Consider the following 23,978-nt stretch of genomic DNA (forward strand, 5'->3'; position numbering starts at 1 on the left):
AGACTTGGCCCACTTAATCCTTTAATTGGAAGTTGAACTTTCCAAGTATAAAACCAGAAACTGTACATTCTCCTTATACAGGGACATATGTGAAAAACAGTGTGTGCATAAAATTGATAAAAGTCAGGGGACACAGCTTTGGGAAATACTCTTAAAGTATAGAAAAGCGTTCACAAAGAGTTTTGTTCATTTTTTAAGCAGAAAATTTTGAGTAGAAAATAGAACCCACAACTGTTTAACTACATAACATGGATGATGCAGCTGAAAACATTTAATGAGTTTCCCAATATTTATTTCAAAGTAGGGCTTTACAGCTTGAAATGAATACCAGTGCTGGCAGGTGTCAAGACTCAATGGCAATTTACTTTCAGAGTAATGATGCAAATTACACACTTGAATTCTACAAAGAAAAGAACAGCAGTAAAATATGTAGTGACAGTGCTATGAAGTTTGTAAGAAGTGTGACTGATTGGCTTCCTGACATACCTGGTTTACTCAGCACAACATAATCTTTGAGATTAGAACTGAATGCACAGTGTACTTAAATTTAGCTATGGGATTTAACATTGTAATAGCTTAAAAGCTCACTATGTTTCTTCCCGTTTCCAGAGCCTAAACATTTTGCTCTGATACAGCATTTCTCTACATTCTTTTGATTAAATTAGATGCTGAACAGGAAATCTTCCAACCCCAGCACATGTTCTCTTGTTTCCAAAATGATACAACAGAAATCAGTAAAATAGATAATTCCCTCAGTTGTTTTATAGCAACCCTGGAAGGAAGTTAAAGACTTAAAGAGTAAAAACTGGTACAAAAGTTAGAAGTCTTTTATTATTAATAAATTTAAGCATAAACCAGGAGTTATTTGGATTTTTATTTGAAAAGTTATTGTATAAATACTGACTCTGAAAAAGTAGCTAGTCTAAGTTATTTGCTATTTGTAAAAATGTGCTACAAACCCTAAACAAAACCAGAAAACACAGCCATAATATTAATAAAAAAAAAAATCCCATGGCAACTATGGAAGGTCAAAAAGTAAATTCAGACATATAAAATCTTCTCCATAGAGAGAGAGTATTTTCAGCATTTCAAACCAGTAAGGTAACTGCCTTGCGTAAAGACTCAGGTTAGTGGAAAGGAAAATACAGACCACAATCCAGGAAAGATTTAAAACACATGCTTAACTTCATGCACCTAAATAGTCCCATTAATGTGAAGTTAAGCATGTGTGCATGTCTTTGTAGGATCATACTCAAGTGATCTCCCTTTGATGAATGTTTCTTCCTGTGTTAGCAGGGAATGGTGTTTGATCAGGCCAGCATGGGGTTAAGCGCCCTTTATCTTTTACCCCTCCACTTAGAGGACCCTACAGTGTTGGTGGGGGTGAAGAGGAGGATGAGAGAAGCAGTAATACACAGTCCTGAAGGTGTGCAGTTCAAATCCTGGTTCTTTTAAGAAGAGGATCCTCTAACAGAGCTGAAACTGGAGGTCTAATTGGAGGATTTGTATCCTGTGGGTTCCTGAGATGCTTTGGGTTGCAAATTCTCCATCAAATGATTTTTATTTTTTTTTTTTTTTTTTTTTTTTGTAAATTATAACTAGTCTGTAATATGGAAGTAGCTCCACTGATTTCCATATCAAATCTTGTTGTGCTAAGAATATACCAATCATTTTATTTTCTATTCCCCTGCAACTATGATAGGAGGCTTATTTATGCATATTCCCATACAATGTGTTCTGCAGTTTGGATCTTAATTGCAACAGCAGTGACTGCAAAATAGCTGCATAATATATCACACTAAGCAAGTGCAAGCCTAAGCTGAGCTCTAATTATACATTCCTGTCTTACAGTTTCTTTAGGTATGTTCACTACAGTGGGAGTCAGACAGACTAGGAGAGCCATCTCTGTTTTTGGAGAAATGTGCCACAACAGACCACAATGTTTTGTGCAGAATAAAAATGAAAACATAGGGAACTACATTTCCTTTGATAGCAGGAAATCCTTTCCGTTTGCTCAAGACCTTTCATGGTGTAATTCTGGAGGTTCTTGACAAACACAGTAACCATACCTAATAAGAACATTATTCTTGGATGCATTTTCCATTCAGTTAGACCAACACAAGGAAAGATTCTGTCATTTGCTTAAGCAGTCACTAATTTAGCAACAGAGAGGAACATACCCTCCAAGATCCTATTCTCATTTTAGAAGCAGTTAAAGGTTGGATTTTTTTCCCACCAATTTTATTGAAAATATATTTTGTTGCACTTTTTCCGAACAGAAGTTTATAACTGCATGTAACTACAGCTCTAGAAAAACATGTAATTTGACAATATGTGCCACAAAGAGAAATCACACATCCTTCCTAAAATGAAAGAGAATTTAAAACATATGATGGGTATCAGGAGAGAATATAAAAATCAATTAACAAAAGCAGAACAGGAATCCACCCAAGATCTCCTGGTGAAGAAAACCAAGTGAGGTTGTAAAGACTGCTAATATATTCAGTGGCTATGAAAACTGTTGTGAAAATCTCAACTTATACAGAATAAAAAGCTGTGAAACCATGTGAAAAAAAGTATTTCTCACTGGTTTTCTTAAAGGTGGTTTTAATATTCCATCTATCATTCTATCAAAAAATTGGATTTGGATGTATTTAAATAAGGAATTAAAAGGTATTTAAAATAACAACTGTCTATTTATGCATTACTTAAGTTATAGCATCCCTGAATTAATGTATCTGATGGCTTTGCATATTCCTAACTTTACAGCTACAGCCTTCCAGTTTTTATTATCACCTTGTTATTCCCATTCTTCCTTCTTGATGTTATGGTGACTAAAAAATATGTGACTAGAAAATAGCAGCCTTTCATACTTCAATCCCCTGGCTTCCCCTGGGGGAGTGGATTACTGCATCATAATACCAGTATCTGTTAGTTAATGCTGTGGGCTTCACTCAACTTCAAAGCAAAGATATTAAAGGCTCGTTTTCCACTACAAGGCAGGTGTATTTTTATTAGCTCTTTTTCAAAATTGGTATGACTTCACTTGTGGATATCCCGCCAACAGCCATTATTGAAAGCTGGACTATAATTGCTAAGGAACATGCAATGTCTGAAGCACTAAACCAGTGTTTCTACAATCCTCCAACAATTGACTGAAACCAAGTGTTACATCATTAAAGCTGAATTACAACACACCCATGGCGTGTTTTCCATGTGTGCTATTTTAAACAATAGTAGAGAAAAACCTGGCTATAAATTTACAGATCCCAAATTTGTTCAAAATTCATGAACAATGAAGGCTGTCTGACAGGCTCTGCTGGCTCTATTTTAGTCAGAAATGTCACAGGCTATAATTAAATGACTGTTTGGCTTTTATTGGAGATGGAAATGCTAGCTTTGGTTATAAATTTAAACAACCTGTCACAAAGGGGAGACTCCACATTTGTATAGTTTAGGAAAGTTTAGCAATTGTAATTGCTCCAGGAAAGACAAATAAACTAATGGAAACTGTTCTATTTCTTAATTGGCTTTGCATTGGAAAAAAAATAAGCTAATGTGGTTATGGTATAGCTTTCATCTGGTCTGGACAGAATTCTCTGCTTTGGTACAGTTAGTGCACCACTACTTTCCCTTGATGTTGTTTGGTTTTCACACATAAATTAACTGAAGACTGTGGTCATCACATCTAGGTTAAGAAAGAGATGATACCATTGACAAGTGGCAACAAAATAGCATCAGTCTTCCAGAAAAATGCTTAGTTCAATGCAGCCCAGTTCACCCTGATGTTTTCCAAGTGGAAATATTTTGCTGTCACGCTGGTATGCAGGGGCTATAATAGTTTAAGCAAATCCTGCAATTTTTCTACTCAGCTTCAGAAATTTTACAGTGCCCAGATTCCAGTGGAAAATATTTGATCACTCATATGCTTGGATAGAAATTTGTCACCTGGAATAGAAATCAGGGTAAACCTGCCAGCATCCTTATGCAGACAGGCTCTGCAAATATATACTGGGCGAGCTCTCTGCCAAATAACTTGTGTCTGGCCAATACCACCTTTCAAATAGTCTGTGAATACCAGCTGCCAATAAAGATTCATTATACCATGTATAGGTAAATATTATTTTAGCTTTTGCATCTACAGTTTTAAGCTCACACAGTAGCAATTCATTTGCTTTCCACATATTACCTGTCTGCAAGTTTTTGTACAGTAGCCAATCACAATATTCACACTTCTCACTAGCACCTAAACAATATTCTTCTTTTACTTAAAATAGACCACTGTCAGATGCAAACATTTCCAAGTTACGTTTTTCACTGACACACAAAGTTCGTACTATGGCTATTTTAAATAGTAATATCACACACAGGATTCCACAGTGGATGTTGTAATCATCTAAGTCTTTACCTTCTGTGCAGCTTTTAAAGCAGCTAATCATTTCAGCTGGTTTCTATAATCTGTTTAAATGAAAGTCAATGTATAATGTCTTCTACTTCTGAAAATGTACGCACATTTTAAACTAATGCAAAAAATAATACTAACTCTATATTTCTCATAGTGAAACCTAAGAGCCATTCCCTCAGGCATAGCAGATCCTCCAGAATAGGCCTGAATCATGTACTGGGTTACAGCTGGTAAAAAAAAAAAACAACAGTTGAGAAAGATGTGTGTACAACTTCATTGTAAATACTTGCCTTTGTATCTTCATTCTCTCGTGCTTAGAAAAAGCCAACACATTCAGATTTTACCACTTCAGAATGCTACTGACTTTTTGAAAATTGCACCAAACTTGCTGTTAGGGAACTTCTCAAACAGCTGTTGTATTTATTTTTCACTTCAATTTTATCACTATTTTCACCAATTAGAACTACATGAGAACAGTCCAGTTAATAACTATTAACTTTTCATTCTTAAAAACCATTTAATAATTTTTTTTTCCATTTATCTGACAAATCAAGTTGCTTTCGCTACTCCTTCCTTTCTTCTATTACATCCTTTCACAGAAGTTCATCAGTTTATTCTTCCTCACCTCTTCCCATCATAAAGTCTTTGTGTCTCACTAACACTTCAGTTATTTTAAGCTCTCTCCTGAAATCTTTCTTTATTGTTGCTTATATATTAGTTCAGATTCTCTACGGTGTTTGGTCTTCCTGGAAATGTTTGTAAATACTAAGATTTATTTTAGAGTTTCTTTTTTATAGGAAGAGAGCCAATAAAAGTAGTTTTGCCCAGATTAAGGGCAGGTATCTACACATTCTTGCCTGCACCAGCTGGGTCAGGGAGTGGCAAAGATTTAACTCTGTATTTTCACATGATTTCTAATTTTTCTAGGTGCTGATTCAACACAAGGATTGTTTTTTGCATTCTCAACACGACTTAAATTTATTCCTACTTTTGCAGAAGACATCAGTGGCTGAATAATTGCTATAGCACGGATAAATCTTCAGTCAACTCTGTCTGACAACAGTAAAGTCTGGTTGCAGTATTAGAACACCCTGATGCAGCAAGATAAGGGAACATATTTGATCCCAGTTGCTAGAAAATTTCATTATGATTTCCTGAAAAACAAACAAAAACCAAAGCAAACCAACCAAACAAAAAAAAAACCCACCAAAAAACAAACAAAAAGCAAGCAAGCAAAAAAAACCAAAAAAACCCAAAAAAAAAAACCACCAACAAAGAAAAAAAAACCCAACCAAACCACAAACGCAGGATGTCTCACCATCATGAACTTAGCAAGGATTAATAGATTTATGCTGTATAGTTGGACATTTAAGTGTTACATCTGGGACAGAACAGCCCCAGGTATCAGTATAAACTGGGGACTGAGCTGTTGGAGAGCAGCATAGGTGAAAGGGACCTGAGGGTGCTGGTGGATGGAAGGATGACCATGAGCCAGCAATGTGCCCTTGTGGCCAAGAAGGCCAATGGCATCCTGGGGTGCATTAGAAGTGGGGTGGCAACTAGGTTGAGACAGGTTCTCCTCCCCCTCTACTCTGCCCTGGTAGAGAGCAGAATATTGTGTCCAGTTCTGGGTCCCTCAGTTCCAGAAGGACAGGGAAGTGCTTGAGAGAGTCCAGCACGGAGCGACCAAGATGATGAAGGAAGTGGAACATTTCCCTGATGAGGAAAGGCTGAGGGAGCTGGGGCTCTTCAGCTTGGAGAAGAGGAGACTGAGAGGTGACCTCATCAATTTTTATAAATACATAAGGGACAAGTGCCTGGAGGACGGAGTCAACCTTTTCTCAGGGGTGACTAACAACAGGACCAGGGGCAATGGTTATAAACTGTCTAATTTTCAGCTTAGGTTAAATCTAGTTTAAATTATTTCTCTCCTCTGTTTCCAACTAAATTTTGCCTCCTTCTTTCCCTATAATTCTACATACCATTATTGTTTCCCGTCTCTCCCGAGATATTCCAATACTCACATATGCAAATTGTTTCTTAGCAAGATAACCAAGATAATTAGTCTTATTCATGCATCTAGGATTCTCATCCAGACCCCTTTCTTCTCATATCTTTGCTATAGAAACTGTCTCTGCCAAAACCTTTATACCTGACTGACATCCACCCACAATGCTACTGAAATAAATGTCTTCGACTACCCCTTTGTCATTCCTCTGTTCATCATTTTCTTTGACTCCTTTTAAAAAGTAAGCTAATTTTCACTATTGTAAGCATCTTTTCAGCATAACTCTCTGTTCACTGAACTCATTCTGTTACATCCCATTACCAGTATCCTCAGTTTTCATAGAAATACCTTGTGATTTCTCCTCCGATGATCTCAATGCTTGTCCCCATTCATCTGCTGCCTTTTATCTCATGTTTACACTGTATGTGCCCAGGAACAGGACTATCATTTTGTTCTGGAACTTGAAAGTACCTTCAATCTCTTAGAATACCTGAATGCTAACTAGTTTGACTTGAGAGTTAATGATAAATATTTACTCATAAGCAGCCCACTGCAAAAAGTAATTGTTATGATGAAGTATTTTGCTACCTGCGGTCCAGCCTCTCCTTAGTGCATTAAAATATTCATTGGCAGAGTGAATGGACAGCAAGGTGCTTCAGGACCCCCCTAATACTGCAAAGTTCAAAAAATACCAGGTGTTAACAAAGAGGTCCCTAAAGGACTACATAAACCAGTTAGAATTATTTTCCCTTCTAATTATTTTGAATCAGAAATATCAATTTTCACATTTGGAAAATGTTTTTGAAACCAGATTGCCCAGAAGAATATTTTACAGCTGTTTTTCCAAGTATGTAATAACACTTCTAGGGTGAATATCACTATTTGCATTAATGAAGGGATTTATTTACCTCAATTACTACACAGTTTCTCTCAATTATCTTAACAGAGAAGAGCAAAACAAAACAGCAAAGCAAGTTGCTAAGCTACCAAATTTCATCTAATAACAAGGCAATCTATTTTGCTCAGCAACAGACTTCAAAGTGCATATTCAACCAGAATTTTTCAATTTTTAGGTCCCATTACAATAAAACAATGAGGTGTTTCATGTAATGTTAAGTGTTATTTTTAAGCTAAGCAGTATGAAAATGCTGGATAAGAAGGAGTTCCAGAGAGTTGGCATTCCTTAAAAATTACTGTACCTGAATAGTTACACATGCATAATTATATAATTACACTTGATGGCAGCAATAGCACATAGAGAAGACCATTAATAGCACATACAATCTGCAGAAAACTCATGAAGATGAATATCCTTTAAAAGTATGAAAAGGTTGCACTTGGTGCAGGACATATTTTAGTTTTACATTTCAGCATGACAATTACCATGAAAGAAAGGATCAAAGTCCAATGGCACAGCTGGCAGCTTGAGAATAATTTAAGAGGTGTACTGGCAATACCTTTTTGGTTTCAGTAAGATGGACTGCATTAACTATAATAGGGAAATGATGGTGGAGAAAAGGCATAGAGCTTTCTTACCTGGCATTAGTACATTAGTTGAACCTGAGGCTTTGATGACTTCATCCAAATTTTAAGGGAGAATACTTCAGCTAATGAATATGAACGACAGCAATGCCTACTCTGCAGCGAGGGACAAAACAACAATCCATCACATTTAGACTTAAATCACTGGTTCAGAAACTCATGAGCACTGGGGAAATAAGATTAGCACGTGCCGATAGTATATCAGCTCATGGTTCCTTGACCTTGTCCTCAAACTACTAAGAGATAATCTATCTGCAAGGACATGACTAAATACTTTAAAAATCAGGGCAGCTGGCTGGAAGGATGTAATATAAGATATGAAGATAATGTTGGATAAATCCAAGGTTCTCCTCTCATTTCCCACTCTCCCTGCAAAGTTGGAACTTTAGAGTATGCAGAGCTCAGATCACAGAAGCAACTTTTTATCATTCAGTTCCACAAAGAAAGTAATAAATGGGAGTCTGGGAGAATGTAAAGATCCTCTCCACTTTCCATCCTGACCCTAATTCTCTCCCAGATCTTTACAGCTTGTACTGGGCCAAGCTGTGCCATGCATGGACTAGAGAGGGTCTATCGTGTCTGCCTTCCACCCATCCCTTGCCTTTTCCTTCCACCCCACTTTTAACCTGGCTAGTAACTTGCACATTCATACTTCCTTCAACAAGAACAGTGCTGCATTTGATAATACTCTACAGTCACCAATTTCCAAGTCTTTCTCTAAGAGAAAATTGAACTATGGACTAAAGGCAAAAATGGGATCTGTCTTAGCTGAGTTTTTCTTCACACTGCTAGACATTCAGCAGAAGCCCTACTTTTATGTCTTTTGAAAGGTATTAAATAGAGGTTCACTTTCTTAGAAATTAAGCTAGCAACATAGCTCCCTTTCAGCCACAATTTTCCAAAGATGATTTCCACTCTATAGTGCCTGTCTAAGCCAAGAGGCAAACATTTGTCCATACATGAGCAGTTCTGAAAATCAGAATCTCTTTTGGCATCTCCAAAGTTACTGGCATATATGCCCAAATATGCACAGCCTAACATATGCAGATTTTACAGTTGAAATATGCTTTTGTGTAGAGTTTAGCAGTACAGATTACTGCATATTACAACACAAATTAAAATCATGAAGACCGTGGAATTTGATCTACACAAAGATCAAAATAAAACAGCAGAGAATGTAAATCAGTTGGTTGGGCAGATTTTATGTGGACTGTCCAGGAAAAATGGACCAGTTTTGGTTGCATGCTGCTTTCACAGCTATTATTTTTGTTAGTTTCGCAATCTGATGCTTTTGATTTTTATTTGATGCTAATACGTTCTGAAAGGCAGAGAGTTTACAAAGCCAAAAGAATAAACCTGGATCCACTAAAGGTCCTGTTTTTCCCTTCCTTCAATCTCCACTAGCCAGGAGTGGAGCTGTCAGTTTTACATCACTGGAAGGAGCAGATTCAATTCCTCTAGCAGACTGCAACTTTTTGTAGAAATTTGAAAGAAATCAGTAAAACGTGGATGGTGATAAATATTTCAATTACATAACAGAAAAAAAAAATCAATATGGTACAAATTTATAAAAAATTAAGGTTGCAAAACTGTATTTGTTATTTTCTCTGTGCAAGTCCTCATATTATTCCTGTCCACTTAATTTTAATTTTCTTTTTCATATATAAAAAGAAATAAAAAATAGTAATAGAGCAAAGGAGAAGGAAAAGGGGGAGGGAGAAAGGAAAAGATAAAAATTGAAAATGGGACCCTTTTATTTAGAAAAGTGTAATATTTTTCAATGGGTTTTTTTTTATTGTTTTTCTGGTTTTTAAAAATAAAAAAAATATAAGAGACTATCCTTTTTTGTCAGCCAACTGCACATTTTAGACCTCTATATGGCATGGCAAAATCTAGCCAATTACATCCCACTGCTTAAAATTTATGAAACTCTTTTCAGTTGTTATCTTAGTAACAAATTTTTTTGTCCAATTTACAGTTGAATTCCTGCTTTTTACACATTTTGTGATCCGGGGCTGTGTTTTAATAAGGCAGGTGCCAACTGCCATCCATACATGTGGTATGGAGGTTACATTTGGAATTGACTTTGTTTAGGTCATCACTTTCATTAAAAGCAAAGACAGACCAAGTTATTATTAGCATTAGACTTCAGAACATATCTCATACTGTGCTAGAACTTTCTCAGCAGAAGACAACAGAAAACTTAAAAAAAAAAGAAAAGTATATAAGTGTATTAAATGCCTTTGTTTTCTAAACAAGGCAACTGTTGAATGGCTTGAGGTCAGGAATAAGAAAGTACTAGGAATTTAACTAGGGTGATGGCAGCTCTATTGACTGCTTACACAATGCAAAGAAGGGAGGTAGACCCTTTATGTACAGGCAAAGGGTGGTGTATGCCCTAAGATTTTATAGTCTAATTAGACAGTTCACAGATAAATGAAAATCAGATAGGTATGGAGACATGGAGATAAAACAATGCAATTAATGGGCAGATTCTGTTTCTGCACATCCTGCTTAACCCCCACTTCTGTTTCCTATCTGTCTGCTCTTCGTAGTCAACTTGCATAAAGCCAATAAGAAAAGAAATAAATATTTCTAGAGATTTATAGCCATGTAAAGATACCCAACCAATTTAAGTAACAGCTAAGAATAAAATTCATCATCCTTTAATTCATAACATCTAAAATGTTCAAACTATGCCCAGGCAATTTCAGCTGTGTATGAGCGTCCAATTAGCAAAATAAACAACCTATGGCAGACATTTCAAGGGCTTCACATGGATAAACCAAACTAATTCTGTCAAGACAGATGTGATCACTCCCTGACTCCATAGGGGGTTGCTACATTATTTTGCCTTAGTTTCAAGTGATAACTAGAGCTTTTTATATATTTTACCCCCATAACATCTATTTCTAACTTTTAAATATACAAAGTATTTTCTGTGTTCTGCATTTGAGAATCAGTTGTTAAAGATAGCATTTGTTAATCTTCTTTCATCAGCCAATTTTTATTTGGCATTGGCAGGAAAAGGAAATTTTAAAACATTCTCTTTGCTTTGTGTAATATCCAAATACAAAAATAAATAAAGCATTGCTGCTTTTCCTATATTCCCTGTCTCTAAATATCACAGAAAACAGAATCTGTACAAAGGACTGATATAACACAGCAGCTAAAAAAAAAAACCAAACAAAACCCCCCCCAAAACAAAACCAAAAACCCCAATCAAACAAACAAACAAGCAAAAAAACCAAAACAAAACATAGCACAGATAATGGCTTGATTTTATCTTATTGATCTATTGCTCACTTTGAACAAGAGGTATTGGCTGGTTAGAATTTAGCATGCAATTGTCCAGGTGTCATGAACTATTTTTCTGCCCCTGTGGTTATTTCAGGTGCTGCTACTAGAAAAAGAGAATCTTGACTTTTACTGTGCTTTTCTTTCTTTGTTGTTCCTAAGACGCTTCTGAAAAAAAGATTGCAAAAGTGATGGGGTTTTGGTTTTTTGTTTTTTCAATCATCAATTTTGATTAACTGTATTTTAGAATATATTGAGTTAATATCTGCTTTCTGAAAACTGGTAATGATTTGGTACTGATTTGGCTTTCCAACAGTCTATGGTACAGCCCAATTCTGTAGGTCTTACACAGCTGTTCTATTTCAGAAATGCTAAGTTTTTAAGCTTTCACAGCTGCTATGTTCTGCTCACTGTTACAGAAGTGGGAAGGAACATTTATGGGAAGAAGTACCTACATCTTATGGGAAGAAGTACCTACACCTTCTTTAGAGGCTGTATAAATTGGGTAACCCATGACTGCATGACTTTTTTACATTTGAGTTTTCTCTCTTTAAATCTTGCAAGACAAAAATATAAAAAAATGCTTTAAGTACTAGGTTGGTTCTTTGTGGTCATCTTTTATCTGCCAAACACAGATTTATTTCACATCAGAAATAGCTAGCTTAATTAAAGCTGTCATCTCCTAAAAGCTAATTCAATCCCTCTTCCTGTCATGTTGAGGATAAAATTCAAACTAAGCCATCTGCCTTCATGGTCTTGAGAATATGGGTACAGCTCTCCTCTCTTTAAGATTCCCACTTGCCAGTTGCAATAGTTTTGGAGGAAGACAGCATGATTTTGGAAAAAAAAGTCAACTAATTTTGCACATCAGGTTGTCCTAATAAACCCATATCCACAGATGAGCTCAATATGCTTAGGACACACTCCAATGGATGCAGAAGGTATCATCTGCTACTCGTCACACCATGTGAGTAGACAGGAAACCTCAGCAAAGAAGATAGTGTCTTTTACTCAGGACACAGCCATCACTCATCTTACCATTGCCCTTGTCTCTTGGAGCTTGCAATATGCTTTATGCTTCACTTTTAAATCAACTTTGAACATAAAATGTATTAATAGTGTGAGCTCATCAGTGAGCACAGGGTCCATCAAGCATAGGAAATGTATATCTGCTCTGACTACCTCCCCTACAAAATCCAAATGGCACAGGGTCTACCTGTATGCCTGTCTCTCACTCTAGCACACACTAACACTGCTTCTGTTGTGATGCAGAAGTGCCTCTGTGCTTACTCAGATGACTAATACTGCAAACAAGGCATTCTCTAAGCCCACCTTCACTGGAAGTACTTTTTAAAAGCACTTTAAAGGGAGAAAAAAAAAAAAATTACTCTACCATTTACCTTTCCTAGCAGTACTGTCTCTGCAGAAGAAATCTGGGTATGAAACAAATATATTAATTTGTGTATTAACAAAAAAGAACAAAACAAAACAGCAATAAGTACTCAAGAACTGGAACTGCAATAATGCAGACAGAAACATCTACTCATGCAGAGTATCTCAGTTGTTACCAGGGATTAATATTAGCAAATCACTGGTATGGAGACTTCTATTATTATCTATGTGTTGTTATGAAGTAGAAAAGAATGCAGTTTGATGAGGTTGGTAGCACTACTGGCTTTTAGAAAAATTATGCTTTGACTTATGAACCAGCCTGCAATGCAAATTAGTAACAATGTGTGTGAAATGGTCCAGTTTCACTGCTACAAAGACATCTTCAGATGTATAACTGAACATTAATAACTTCATTTTTCATGGCTGTTATCTTTAAAATGCAAACACTGCATGGAAGCCAATTCCTAACTACTTTGGGCTAAGAAGAATCATGAAATAAACATTACAACCATCAGTGTGAGTGTTGATGGAACAAAAAACAAAATCTCAAATAATACATGTGAATATATGTTTTCTGCCTTCAGCATACCACCTTTGCTTCATCTTTCACTGCATGCTCCTGATTCCCATTAAGTATGACTACCTGCTTGTCTTGTAAAGCAGTTAAAGTGACAAAAGTAATAGCAGATACCTCTTTCATAGTTAAAAGTACAGCAAGTAGATCACAGCTTGCCTTTTATTACAACCCCTCCCTACAGCTTAATAATTGTAACATAATTGAAAAGATCCTGATAATAAACCACCAGTTTAATTTTTTTTTTTTTTTTTCAGAATAAGTAAAAATATAACCCAACGCAGGCTTCATTTTAATGACACATTAGATGGTTCCCAACTTGTCTTGATTTTTGTTTTATTTTATGATTGTAAATAAACCCTGGAAAATTCCTCCCCCCCCCTTTACCACCTGAAACTGCAGCTGTTGGCTGACACTATCAAAGCCTCGCAATTCCGAGCTCACGTGCAAATCTCATCAAGTGCAGACACTTCTAATTGATTCCAGAAGTTTTTCTTTTGCTAAGATCAGCGGGCAGAAGAAGAATAATGAGCAGCTTTTAAGCAGAGGGGGGAGGGTGTTGAGCTCCAGGAGTGGAGATTTTAAAAGTTCCAGCTTGGCTGCTCTGCCAGAAATGCGGAGCAATTTTACGGTCAATTGGCCAGAGCATCTGGAACTATACATCATAGTCTTTAGTCAATGGTGGTGAAGCCGGCTCTCAAACTGGCTAAGTCTGAAATCAGTAATGACTCTGCTGTCACACCTAAGTGGAAACTAACTTAATCTACTGCCAGATTTTACTGTGACTTTTTCTAAGGGACATTATTCCCTCTAGGGCAGTTGTCAAGAATATTAAAAGTCCAGTCCCTGGGCTACACTGCATGGTATAGCAGACTTTTCTGAATGAAGCTAACATAGAAAACACAGATTACAACTTGTGTTTGTTTAATTCCATGTGCGTTGACAAGGCTTTTTATCATAAGGCAGTGGAGTTTCCTTCCCCCCTCAGCTTTATTTCTAAAATACATTTCAAATACACCAGCCAATCTAGTTAGGGCACAGAAACGGCATAAATGCTGAGGTCATAAATCATAGCAGAGGGTATGGAGCTTTCACCTTAATGGAAACCAAATATGGGATATGCTGCTCTTTGAAATGTGGCACAGATGACCATAATGAGGGACGAAGGAGAAATGCTACAGAGCATAAAACTATCGTTGATGTGGAAATAAGTTCTTATGAGTAAATGTTTGTTTTAAGTCAGTACTCGTAAGTCAGTATTCCAACACTGGTAAATTACACTAAGAAACAAGTGAGGTAACAGCAAGTCTTTGTATGATGAAAGGAGAAATAAGTAGTGTGGTAATATATCACATTAAGAGGGACTGCTGTGGAACACAGAATACAGGGCAAATCAGTTCTTTAATAAAGAGATATTATATATTCTAGCCAGACACAGAAGCTGACGCACTCGTAAGAAATACCAGAATTGCATCAAAGATCAGGGAAGCAGTCCAGTTGGTACAGAATACTGTCTCCAAAAGTGTTTAGAACAGGATCTACTAAATTTAGATGCTCTGGAGGATTAAACAAACAATTTGATCACAACAAAGTTAATCTCTGTCTTCATTAATAAAGGGGTGAGTTTACACCCTGCAGCACATTTTATACATTTTCCAAAACTGGTTATATTTTCAATACACCATATGACCATGTAAAACAGAAAAGAAAACAAGTCCTTTATTTAAAATACCACATGTGTATACAACGTCTCTTTTTCTCTCTTTTTGCCAATGAAAATTGTCGTAGGTTTTTGTCCTTCCTACTTGTAAATTAATACGTCTGCCATTGCTTTCATAGCCAGGCAGCCCAGGAGAGTCTGGGTGAAGAGAGTTGCTTTCGGATACAATGCCTCAGCAGAAACAAAAGTACAAGATAAATAAGCACATCAAGACAGACATCTGTATCTCCTCCTCCAGCTTCCTCACTCCTAGACTCTTAAACTAAGATGCTTTCTCAATACCGAGTTGCAGCCATTATGAGCACTGGTGAAAATATTTAAGATGAGAGTTCCAACAACATGTCAGTGGCTCTCATTTCTACTTGCTCCTCATTAGTACTACTGTCAAGTAACAGCCAGTGCTTGACCAAAGTCAGCTCATGGAATATGCTGGATGATGCCAAACCAGAGCAGTTGGATGGAAACACTTTGAAGAGGTGCACCATCATCACAGATTTATTTTTACATATCGTGCCTGCTGAACTGTCACATAACTGAACATACAAGCAATGTTTCCTGCTACCTCCAGGTGGTTAGGAGACTCCAAGCCCAGCCTGACAGAAAATGATTTGGCTTTAATAATACACAAGATCATCACATTACACAAGCATGAAGTAATCAGCCTAAAGAAAACTAACTAGTACAGGATTTGGCTGCACAAATCCTCAAGCAGAAACACATTAGCTCCTCAATGTACTCTCTATAACCAGTCAAATATAGTATCACTGCCTCTGTCATCAAGGTTTTCATAGACCTCTTCCCAAGAAACAGTTTTCTTAGGGTCTGAAAATTTCCTCAAGCATCACAACCTTTTGTTCTTTAAAAAAAAAATACCCAACCCAAACAACTAAAAAAAATCCTAAAAATATCCCTTTTTATCACCTAACCATCCCTATGAAATACATACAGAACAAGGAACAGAAAATGCATGCTGAGAAACATGTATTGCTCCACTTACTGTAAGAAAAAAAACAGGTCACTGTTCTAACCACAGCAACTTCAAATTATTGCCTTGTTTGAAGGAAAGGACACCAGGAGAGATTCCCTATGTCTTGGAAGAACTTCAAATGCAATAGCAGGGAGAACAATACCTTTAAATAACCAAAACAATAACATCATTTTCATATGAAACCAAGACCACTAACACACTTCTTCAAAGTATTGACAGATCCAATGTTGTACTTACTAGAGTGTAGACACAGTTAACACAGTCAGCTTCAGCAAAAATCCTTTCTTACACAGCTTCATTTTACTTCTACCTTCCCTGGGCTTCAACACAAGAAAACTTTTTTCCCCCACAGCAATTTGCACTGACTCACTTATCTGAAGAAAAATCTTTGGCTGAATTACTCAGACCAGCTGGCCACCTCAATTAGCTGGGCAGTGAGGGCAAGAGGCTGGAGCCAGAGGGCAGAAATGCTCCTGCTGCTGAAATTGCAATAGTTAGCTGCTTTTTTCACACCCACCTGAGATAATTAAATAGCAAAGTGGGAACAGCTCCTTCCTTGCTTCCTCTGCTCTTCTCTTTTCTCACTGCTCCCTTAATTTTCTCTCATGTTTCTATTTTCCTTCTAGTTTCCATGCAGAAGGCCCTCATCCCATGCAACAGTTCTGATAACAGTTAAGTCTTTCTGTGAGCCAAATGCAATCATTTGCACTTTAACTCACCTTTTTCTACTAGCTAGAGTACCCTGCAAATAATACTTAAAGGGTATTTTCTTCTAGAATCTTATCTACTGGATCTAGAATATTAATACGAACATATGAAACATAGTCACAGAATAACCCCCAACACATATAGATGGATCAATTACTTTTCCATTAACAATTCAACATGCTGTATGGCCAAATCAGTCTTGCACTTATCTGCTACAGTGTGCACCATTGATTTAAGAATGTTGTGACAGAACTGATTTTTTATTTCTAAACACACTGAGTAGTGGCATCAGGCCTTTATTTTTCTTCATCTTAAAGTATGTGCCCTGAAAGGCATAATTTATAGACAGAAAAAAACAGCAGAAATTGTTTTACAGAATGTCATGCATTGATTCCAACTGCTCATGAATATTGGATTACTAAAGCATTGTTTTTATTGGTAACATATAAGAATGATGATGTAAGGAGGACATGATTTAAGTATTGTACAGGTTATGAGAGATTAAAATATAACATTAAAAAGGTCAAAGTCAGATCTATGTATCTGTCAAAGATGGAATATGCATCTGAGGCAAACAAAAAGATTTATTAAATTATTTAATTTACAGCTCTAAAAACTGTAAGTGGATTTGAAAGAGAAACAGAGCAAAGGAAGTTGAAAAGCAAGCACAAAACTACAAGGACATATGTAGCAGAAATTTTAAAAATTGCTAATGAGATAAGTCTTTGTTTATGGGTCTCATAAGGTACTCAAATTATCTGCACTACAATATTGTGGAGTGATAACCTGTTTGAATTTTGAATGGAACTTAAAAATCTTCTACAACACATTTTAGACCTAATTTCACAGAAGGCAAACAACTTGGAAGACATCTATTTTTTCAGTATTTAAAAAAAAACAAACCACGAGAAAATTATTCCTGTGTCTTGTTTAAAACGGCCAAACCAGGGACTAAAAGAAAAAGTAACAGAGAAGTATAATATAAAGAATAAAATGAAAAACACTTGACAGAAGTTAGGAAAGTACAGAGAGAAGAACCTCTGGTGGCAACGTTGTTAAAATTTTAATAACAAATAGATGTAAAGAACAGAGTAAGAACCACTACTTTTTATTCTCTCCTTCATAGTGGAATAGGAAGATGTGTAGTTCCCTACAAGTAACAAAAATAGCATTCTGGTAATTTCACTTTTATTCGTTACTTACTAAGAGACACTTTTACATATGCACACATTCACTTCAGCAAGGCAAGCACACAAATATTTTGTTTTAAATTGAGAGTGTATATTTTGACATATAATTCTCCCCACATTCAGTTAGAATAATTCAAGTTTGAGAACTGCATCTGAAGGGCTATAAACACCAAAGTTTTGAATTCTTTGCTTCAAGACTATCTACTTTAATAGGCTACTCCGAGAAAAAAAAAAAATTCCAAAAGGTATGTAAACAAGTAAAATCCTTAAAATATCTGCTGAGTTCTGGCAGACTCTTATCTAAAGAATTCAGTAACTGTTTCATTTATACTCCAAAACTTTGACAATGTAACAATATGGGAAAAAAATTAAAACCATTCTTGATCAGTGGCATTTATCCAGCTTTAGAAGTTGTACAATAAATATCATTTCCTATCACATGTAAAGACAAAAAAGAAAAAAAAAAAAAAAAGGAAAAAAAAAAGACTCACAGTAGCATAAGTTATTTTTCCATTCTCCCATTACTTGATCTCTCAGCAAAACAAGAAACTCAGCACCACTAGGAGAAACCTTAAATTAAGAAAGCTGCTATAAATTTTGCAGATGTGTCATGTCCAAGGAACCATTTAAATCTCAGTTCAAGTGTTATTCCCTACTGTTTTCCAGAAAGGAATTTTCTGATAACAGTTCTTCTAGCCTAACAAACTGTTCATAACCTTGCTGATAACTACCTTTGTTGGTAACCAGCACTATGGAGCTTGGGAATGTTATTCATATCAGGATCATATTAATGATTCGGTGTTATTTAATTCAGATAATATTGAAAGAGTTATTATGAAATACCAACTGTAGTGAATAAAGTAGATTAAAAAGCATATGTCACAAACAGCATACAAATAAGTTCCTAGAACACAAAAGAAATCATACTTAAGACCAAAGTTCTGTCTGGTATCTTACCTTTGTCAATGGATAAATGTCTGTTTCAGAGGTACAGTGTAAGTACAGAAAAAATGTTTTATATTGAAGATTCCTCTGGTTTCCAAGCATTTTTAGATTTATCCCATTAAAACTGAGTTCAAATTAATCAATACCTCTCTGCTACTCCCTTCTAGGAATATGGCCACTTACACAGTATTTTTGCAAGAAATGGTAAGTTTACACTTTCCCAGCTTTTCAGTGTTAAGTATATCTCTGTAGCAAACCCAAATAATTTTATTACAATTTGATCATAAAAAGTGAGAAATAAAGATAAGAAAAAAATTAACGTTCTATTCAAATAGTAGAAAAAATAAGTAAGCAAAATAGAAAAGATTAGTGTCTCTCCTTTTTCTAAAAAGATTAAAAATCTAAGGTCACTAGCATAGAGTTTTCATAATAAATACTTTACCTCATATGCATAGCCCAAGGAAGAAAAATGACTCCTTAAGTAGCCAAGTTTGTACAGACCTACGAAGACTAAGCAGCGGATGACTTCCAAAATTCCTGCTTTGGGTCTATAAATGGAAATAATTCAGATTAATATGCAATCTTTTCTTCTTTATTAACTTCAGTGAAAATCAGAACATAGAAATAGTCATTGATGTCCTGTATTTATATCAAGTCATCTTTCTTAACCTTATAGTTAAGTTATTTTAGTAACTACCTCATATAGACGTGTAACACTGAATTTGCTGAGGGTGAGAATACACATAGTCAAAAATTGTATATGAGCTCACAGAAATTTAGTTCTACATGTGGCTATTTTTTCAATCACAAGATTACAACAAAATTCAGAAAAATACTACAGGAGTTGTTCAGAATCTTTTAATCTATTTCTATACATTTTCACTATTTCATATTATTAGTAACTGGCATATTGGCAGATTTCTCCCTTACCTGAAATAAGCAAGCAAACAAGTTTTCTTTTCTGAAAACATAATTAACAGCAGGTACAAAGCAGAACTGGCAACTCACTCTTGAAGAAAGCTTCTGTTCTACCAGAGCAGTTTATCTGTAAGAAACTTTATCTGCTATTTACTCTTCTTTAGGGTAGCAGTGCCCAAATGGACTCCTTCCATAGTGTACCTCTCACCGGGTTGTTGTGTTCCAGATCCTATTTGACTCGAATCCATACTGACTAAATTTACTCTCAAGTCCCCACCAACATACTTCACATGATTTTGAGTCCAGTCTGAGGTACACTATATGCTTCTCACATACCATTGGGCTACCTGACACCTATGGCATGCTACACAGCAATGACATGGTATGTGTGATTGTAGTTTGAAGTTGAAGTGCCATGGGACAGCCTGTAGGTCTCCCTGGCATGCAATGTCCCAGAACCAGAGATGTGGACCCAACAAATGCAGGCATGAAGAGAGATATGAGTAGCCTGTCCCCAAACTTTTAAGCAAGGGACAATATAGATACAGACACTAATTTCTATGGGAACAGTCCTGAATTTAGGGTGTTGTTATTACTGCATTATGTTCTACTCAACAGAGCAATGTGTCTGAGTGTGTCTGTATTTCCATACCAGTATAATTTTTGACACACTTGAGATTGTCATATACTGATATGTATAATGAGGGGAAAAAAGGAAAAAAGTGTTTTTTTTAAACTTGCCTGTTCTCCATAAGTAGTCCGAAAGAGGTCAGGGATAGAATGATAAAGCCAATTCTCAGGAGAATAGTTCCCTGTGACAACATCTGTTAAAAAAGATACAAAGAATTAATTTAGACTAATTTACTGAAGATAAATTAATTTTCAACCAAACAATAGCTGCAACATACTTAGTGCTGTTAGTGTCCGCTTATGTTGGGTTAGAATGGGAAGTTTTTGGTAGCAGGGGGCTACAGAGATGGCTTCTGTGAGAAGCTGCTAGAAGCTTCCCCTACATCCAACAGAGCCAATGCTATCCATTGCCAAGACAGAACAACTGCTGGCCAAGACCAAGGCCATCAGTGACTGTGGGAAAACATATTTAAGAAGGAGAAAAAAATTGCACAACAGCAATTGCAGCCAGAGAGGGTAGTGAGAATATGTGAGAACAACAGCTCTGCAGACACCAGGGAAGGAGGAGGGGTAGGAGGTGCTCCAGGTACCAGAACAGAGATTCTTCTGCAGCCCATGGTGAAGACCATGGAGATGCAGGTTGTGCCCCTGTAGCCCATGGAGGTTCACTGTGGAGCAGATATATTCACCTGCAGCCCATAGAGGATCTAATGCCAGAGCAAGTGGATGCATCCAAAGAAAGCTGTGATCCTGTGGGAAGCCTATGCTGAAGCAGGTCTGCTAGCATAACAGTTCATGTAGAACTATAGCCCATGGGAAGGACCCATGAAGGTCCTTTGTGGGGAAGTCCATGAAGAACTGTGTCCTGTGGGAGGGATACCACACTTGAGCAGCGGAAGAGAATGATGAGGAAAGGGCAGTAGAGACAAGATGTGATGAACTGACTGCAACCCCCATTCTCCATCCCCTCTGCCACTCATGGGAAGGAGGTAGAGATTTTGGGAGTGAATTCAGCCCAGAAAGAAGAAGGGGAAGGTGGGGGGTGAGAGTGTGTGGGGGAAGGTGTTCTTAAGATCTGCTTTTATTTATCATTATCTTCCTCTGATTTGATTACAAATAAATTAAACTGATTTCCCCAAGCCAAGCCTATTTTTCCCATGACAATAATTGCTGAGTGATCTCTCCCCATCCTTATCTCAAACAAGGAGCCCTTCCAATATATTTTCTCTCTCCTGCCCAGTTATGGAGGAGATTGGCAAAGCAGCTTTTGGTTGCTGCCCGATGCCCAGCCAGGGTCAACCCACCACAATGCTTTTAAAGTAATTTGTTACTTTAAATCTTACAAAAAAAAAAAAAAAATCTGCTCTGGATAGAACACTTATGTGGAGTTACCACCATTGTATTTGTTTCTTGAATGCCATATTTCCAAAATAATGTTTCAGCTATGCCCTTCTGCACTAGGTGTTTTCCCCAAGTTACTTGATTCCCTTACAACTTTACCCAACAGGGAAATATTTTTTTCAAGATAAATATTCCAGCTGCCCTGTTCTTTTTCTTTTGTTACTCAGTCTTTACTATAGTCATCTATGAACCCCAATGGATACCAAAAGCAATACATTGGTGAAAATAAAAATTCACATGACATGACAACACAAGCATAATTAAGAAGAAGAAAAATGAATGTTGTCTCTTCATGACAACTTGACACTTTGTTCTGAATTAAACAAAACTCTTCAACTCATACCATTAACTTCAAACAGATTTAAAACACTTTTAAACATTAATATGTGTGTTCATATTTGGATGAAGTGCAGCACGAGGATTTATGCCCTTAAAATTTACATCAAGATGATATAAAAAAACCTCAGGAACACAGAAAATATTTTCATTGTGAAGTCTGATTTTTTTTCTTTTCATTTATTAAATATTTTTTGTATTCCACACAGCTGCCTTTGAAAATCAAATATTTAATCAGTTTTCTTGTTCCCCACCCAAACTCCTTTCAAATATTAGTTTTGAATAACCTTTGGGTTTTTTATTTAAAAAACAAAAAAAGGACCAAACAACAAACCAAAACAAAGCAAAAGGAGTGGATCTTGCTGAGTTATAGGAATCATTTCTGGCTTCAATAAGCAATCAGGTTGATGAACAACATCTTGCACTTCAAAATTGCAGGCACTGGAAAAATAAAATTCTGTATATGTCTGCCCTAATTTCAATAAATCCCACCTGGTGGCTTGCCCACCTTCCTTCAGTGGTGGCCTCAAACCCTCGAAGAGATCTAAGGTAAGTATCTGTGAGTGTGGGAGGCCACAGGAGGATACTCTCAACTTTTACAGCTGTGTGAACTTAGAGTGCCCATGTTTGCAAAACACATCAAACCAGAGCTCAGGCTGGGTAGATTTCTGTTGTTTTACTAAAGGATCACAAGCACCTACTTAGCTATCCTTAACAAACAGTTGTGGAACAAAGAAACCAGAATCACAGCACTGAGTGAGCTAAACAGCAGCTTCCCCAGTTCACAAGCCAGAACACACTTCTCACAACTGCCACCTGTCAAGCCACTCTGTTGCACAAATTTATACCAGGATGGATCAAACTCAACTGCTACATTTGCAATCTGGTCCAGCCCTCTTTATGATAAACTGACAAAACCTCAGACTGACAATTACCACCATCATCTACTTATAAGTAGACCTTGAGAAAGTATATTCTTTACATTTTTCTTCTGCTCTTATCCTGGACTTCTTCACTCCACCACTACAAGAGAGAAGATACTGAGCTAGATTTGAATCCTGGGAGGGAACTCTGTACAGCAGTCATATGTTAAAACTCTTGCTTAAGTCAAGAAAGAAAAAAATGCTGACAGGCTCACGATCCGTTATCAAGGTTTGCATCACTTGGAGTACACTTGCAAATTCCAGACATAAGCTTTAAAATTTGACAATAAAACATTATACTGAGTGTGCTCATTTTCTGGAAACTTCAGTTTCTAGAATCCAAAAATCCCACAGATATCCCAAGTTTAAAAGATTTTCCATTGCTAACATGAAGGAGTTTGTTTTAAAATTACAAGATTTTGGGGCAGAAGCTTTTTATAAAAGTCATGCAGAGACTTTATTTAAGCTTAAAAAAAAAGCTTAAGAGTTCTTCAAGTGCTCATCTAGCCATAGCAAGTTCAACTCCCCCTTCAGCTTCCTGTAGAAACTGAGTCATACAAAAATTCAAGAAGTGAGCAAGAAAAACATGATTTGGCACAGGCATAAGGGAACTCACCAACAGATTTCTTAGAAATGCTCTGGTATGTTTTTTAATGATTGTTACTTGTCAAATAAAGGAGTTTGCCAGGGAACAAGGACTGAAATTCAAGACTTTCCTCCTAAGAGATTGTCCTCACTTTAAAGTTGGAGAACTTCACCTGTTTTTAAACTTAGTCCTTCTGGTCAGGTGAGTATGATTTTGTTTTGTGCTCCCAGTGAAATGCACTGGCTTCTACAGACTGCCTCAAAAATGTTCCCATAATAGTAGGGCACTACTCAGAGAAAAAGAACATGAGCTTTTGTATCCCCATGATGCAGGAAAAAGAATTGAACATTAAATCCAAGTTCCAAGCAGGTCATGTAATAGCTACATTGCAACATTGCAATGTATGGCTACAATA

General features: G+C 36.6%; 1 protein-coding gene across 2 annotated transcripts in view; it reads right to left on the reverse strand.

Moving 5' to 3' along the window:
- The window catches only part of AGMO (alkylglycerol monooxygenase), a 186,397-nt gene that overhangs the window by 58,711 nt on the left and 103,708 nt on the right, over nt 1–23,978 (reverse strand). The window contains exons 11-13 of one of the 2 annotated variants that reach the window (XM_071735361.1): nt 20,429–20,511; nt 19,212–19,317; nt 18,316–18,394 (exon numbers count right to left, since the gene is read on the reverse strand). In XM_071735361.1, coding sequence (XP_071591462.1) covers nt 18,316–18,394; nt 19,212–19,317; nt 20,429–20,511 — 268 coding nt within the window. The remainder of the gene's footprint in view (nt 1–18,315; nt 18,395–19,211; nt 19,318–20,428; nt 20,512–23,978) is intronic. The other variant, XM_071735362.1, reaches the window with a different exon arrangement.

The sequence above is a fragment of the Heliangelus exortis genome, chromosome 2 (assembly GCF_036169615.1).
Source record: "Heliangelus exortis chromosome 2, bHelExo1.hap1, whole genome shotgun sequence".
In the NCBI taxonomy this organism is placed as follows: Eukaryota; Metazoa; Chordata; class Aves; order Apodiformes; family Trochilidae; genus Heliangelus; species Heliangelus exortis.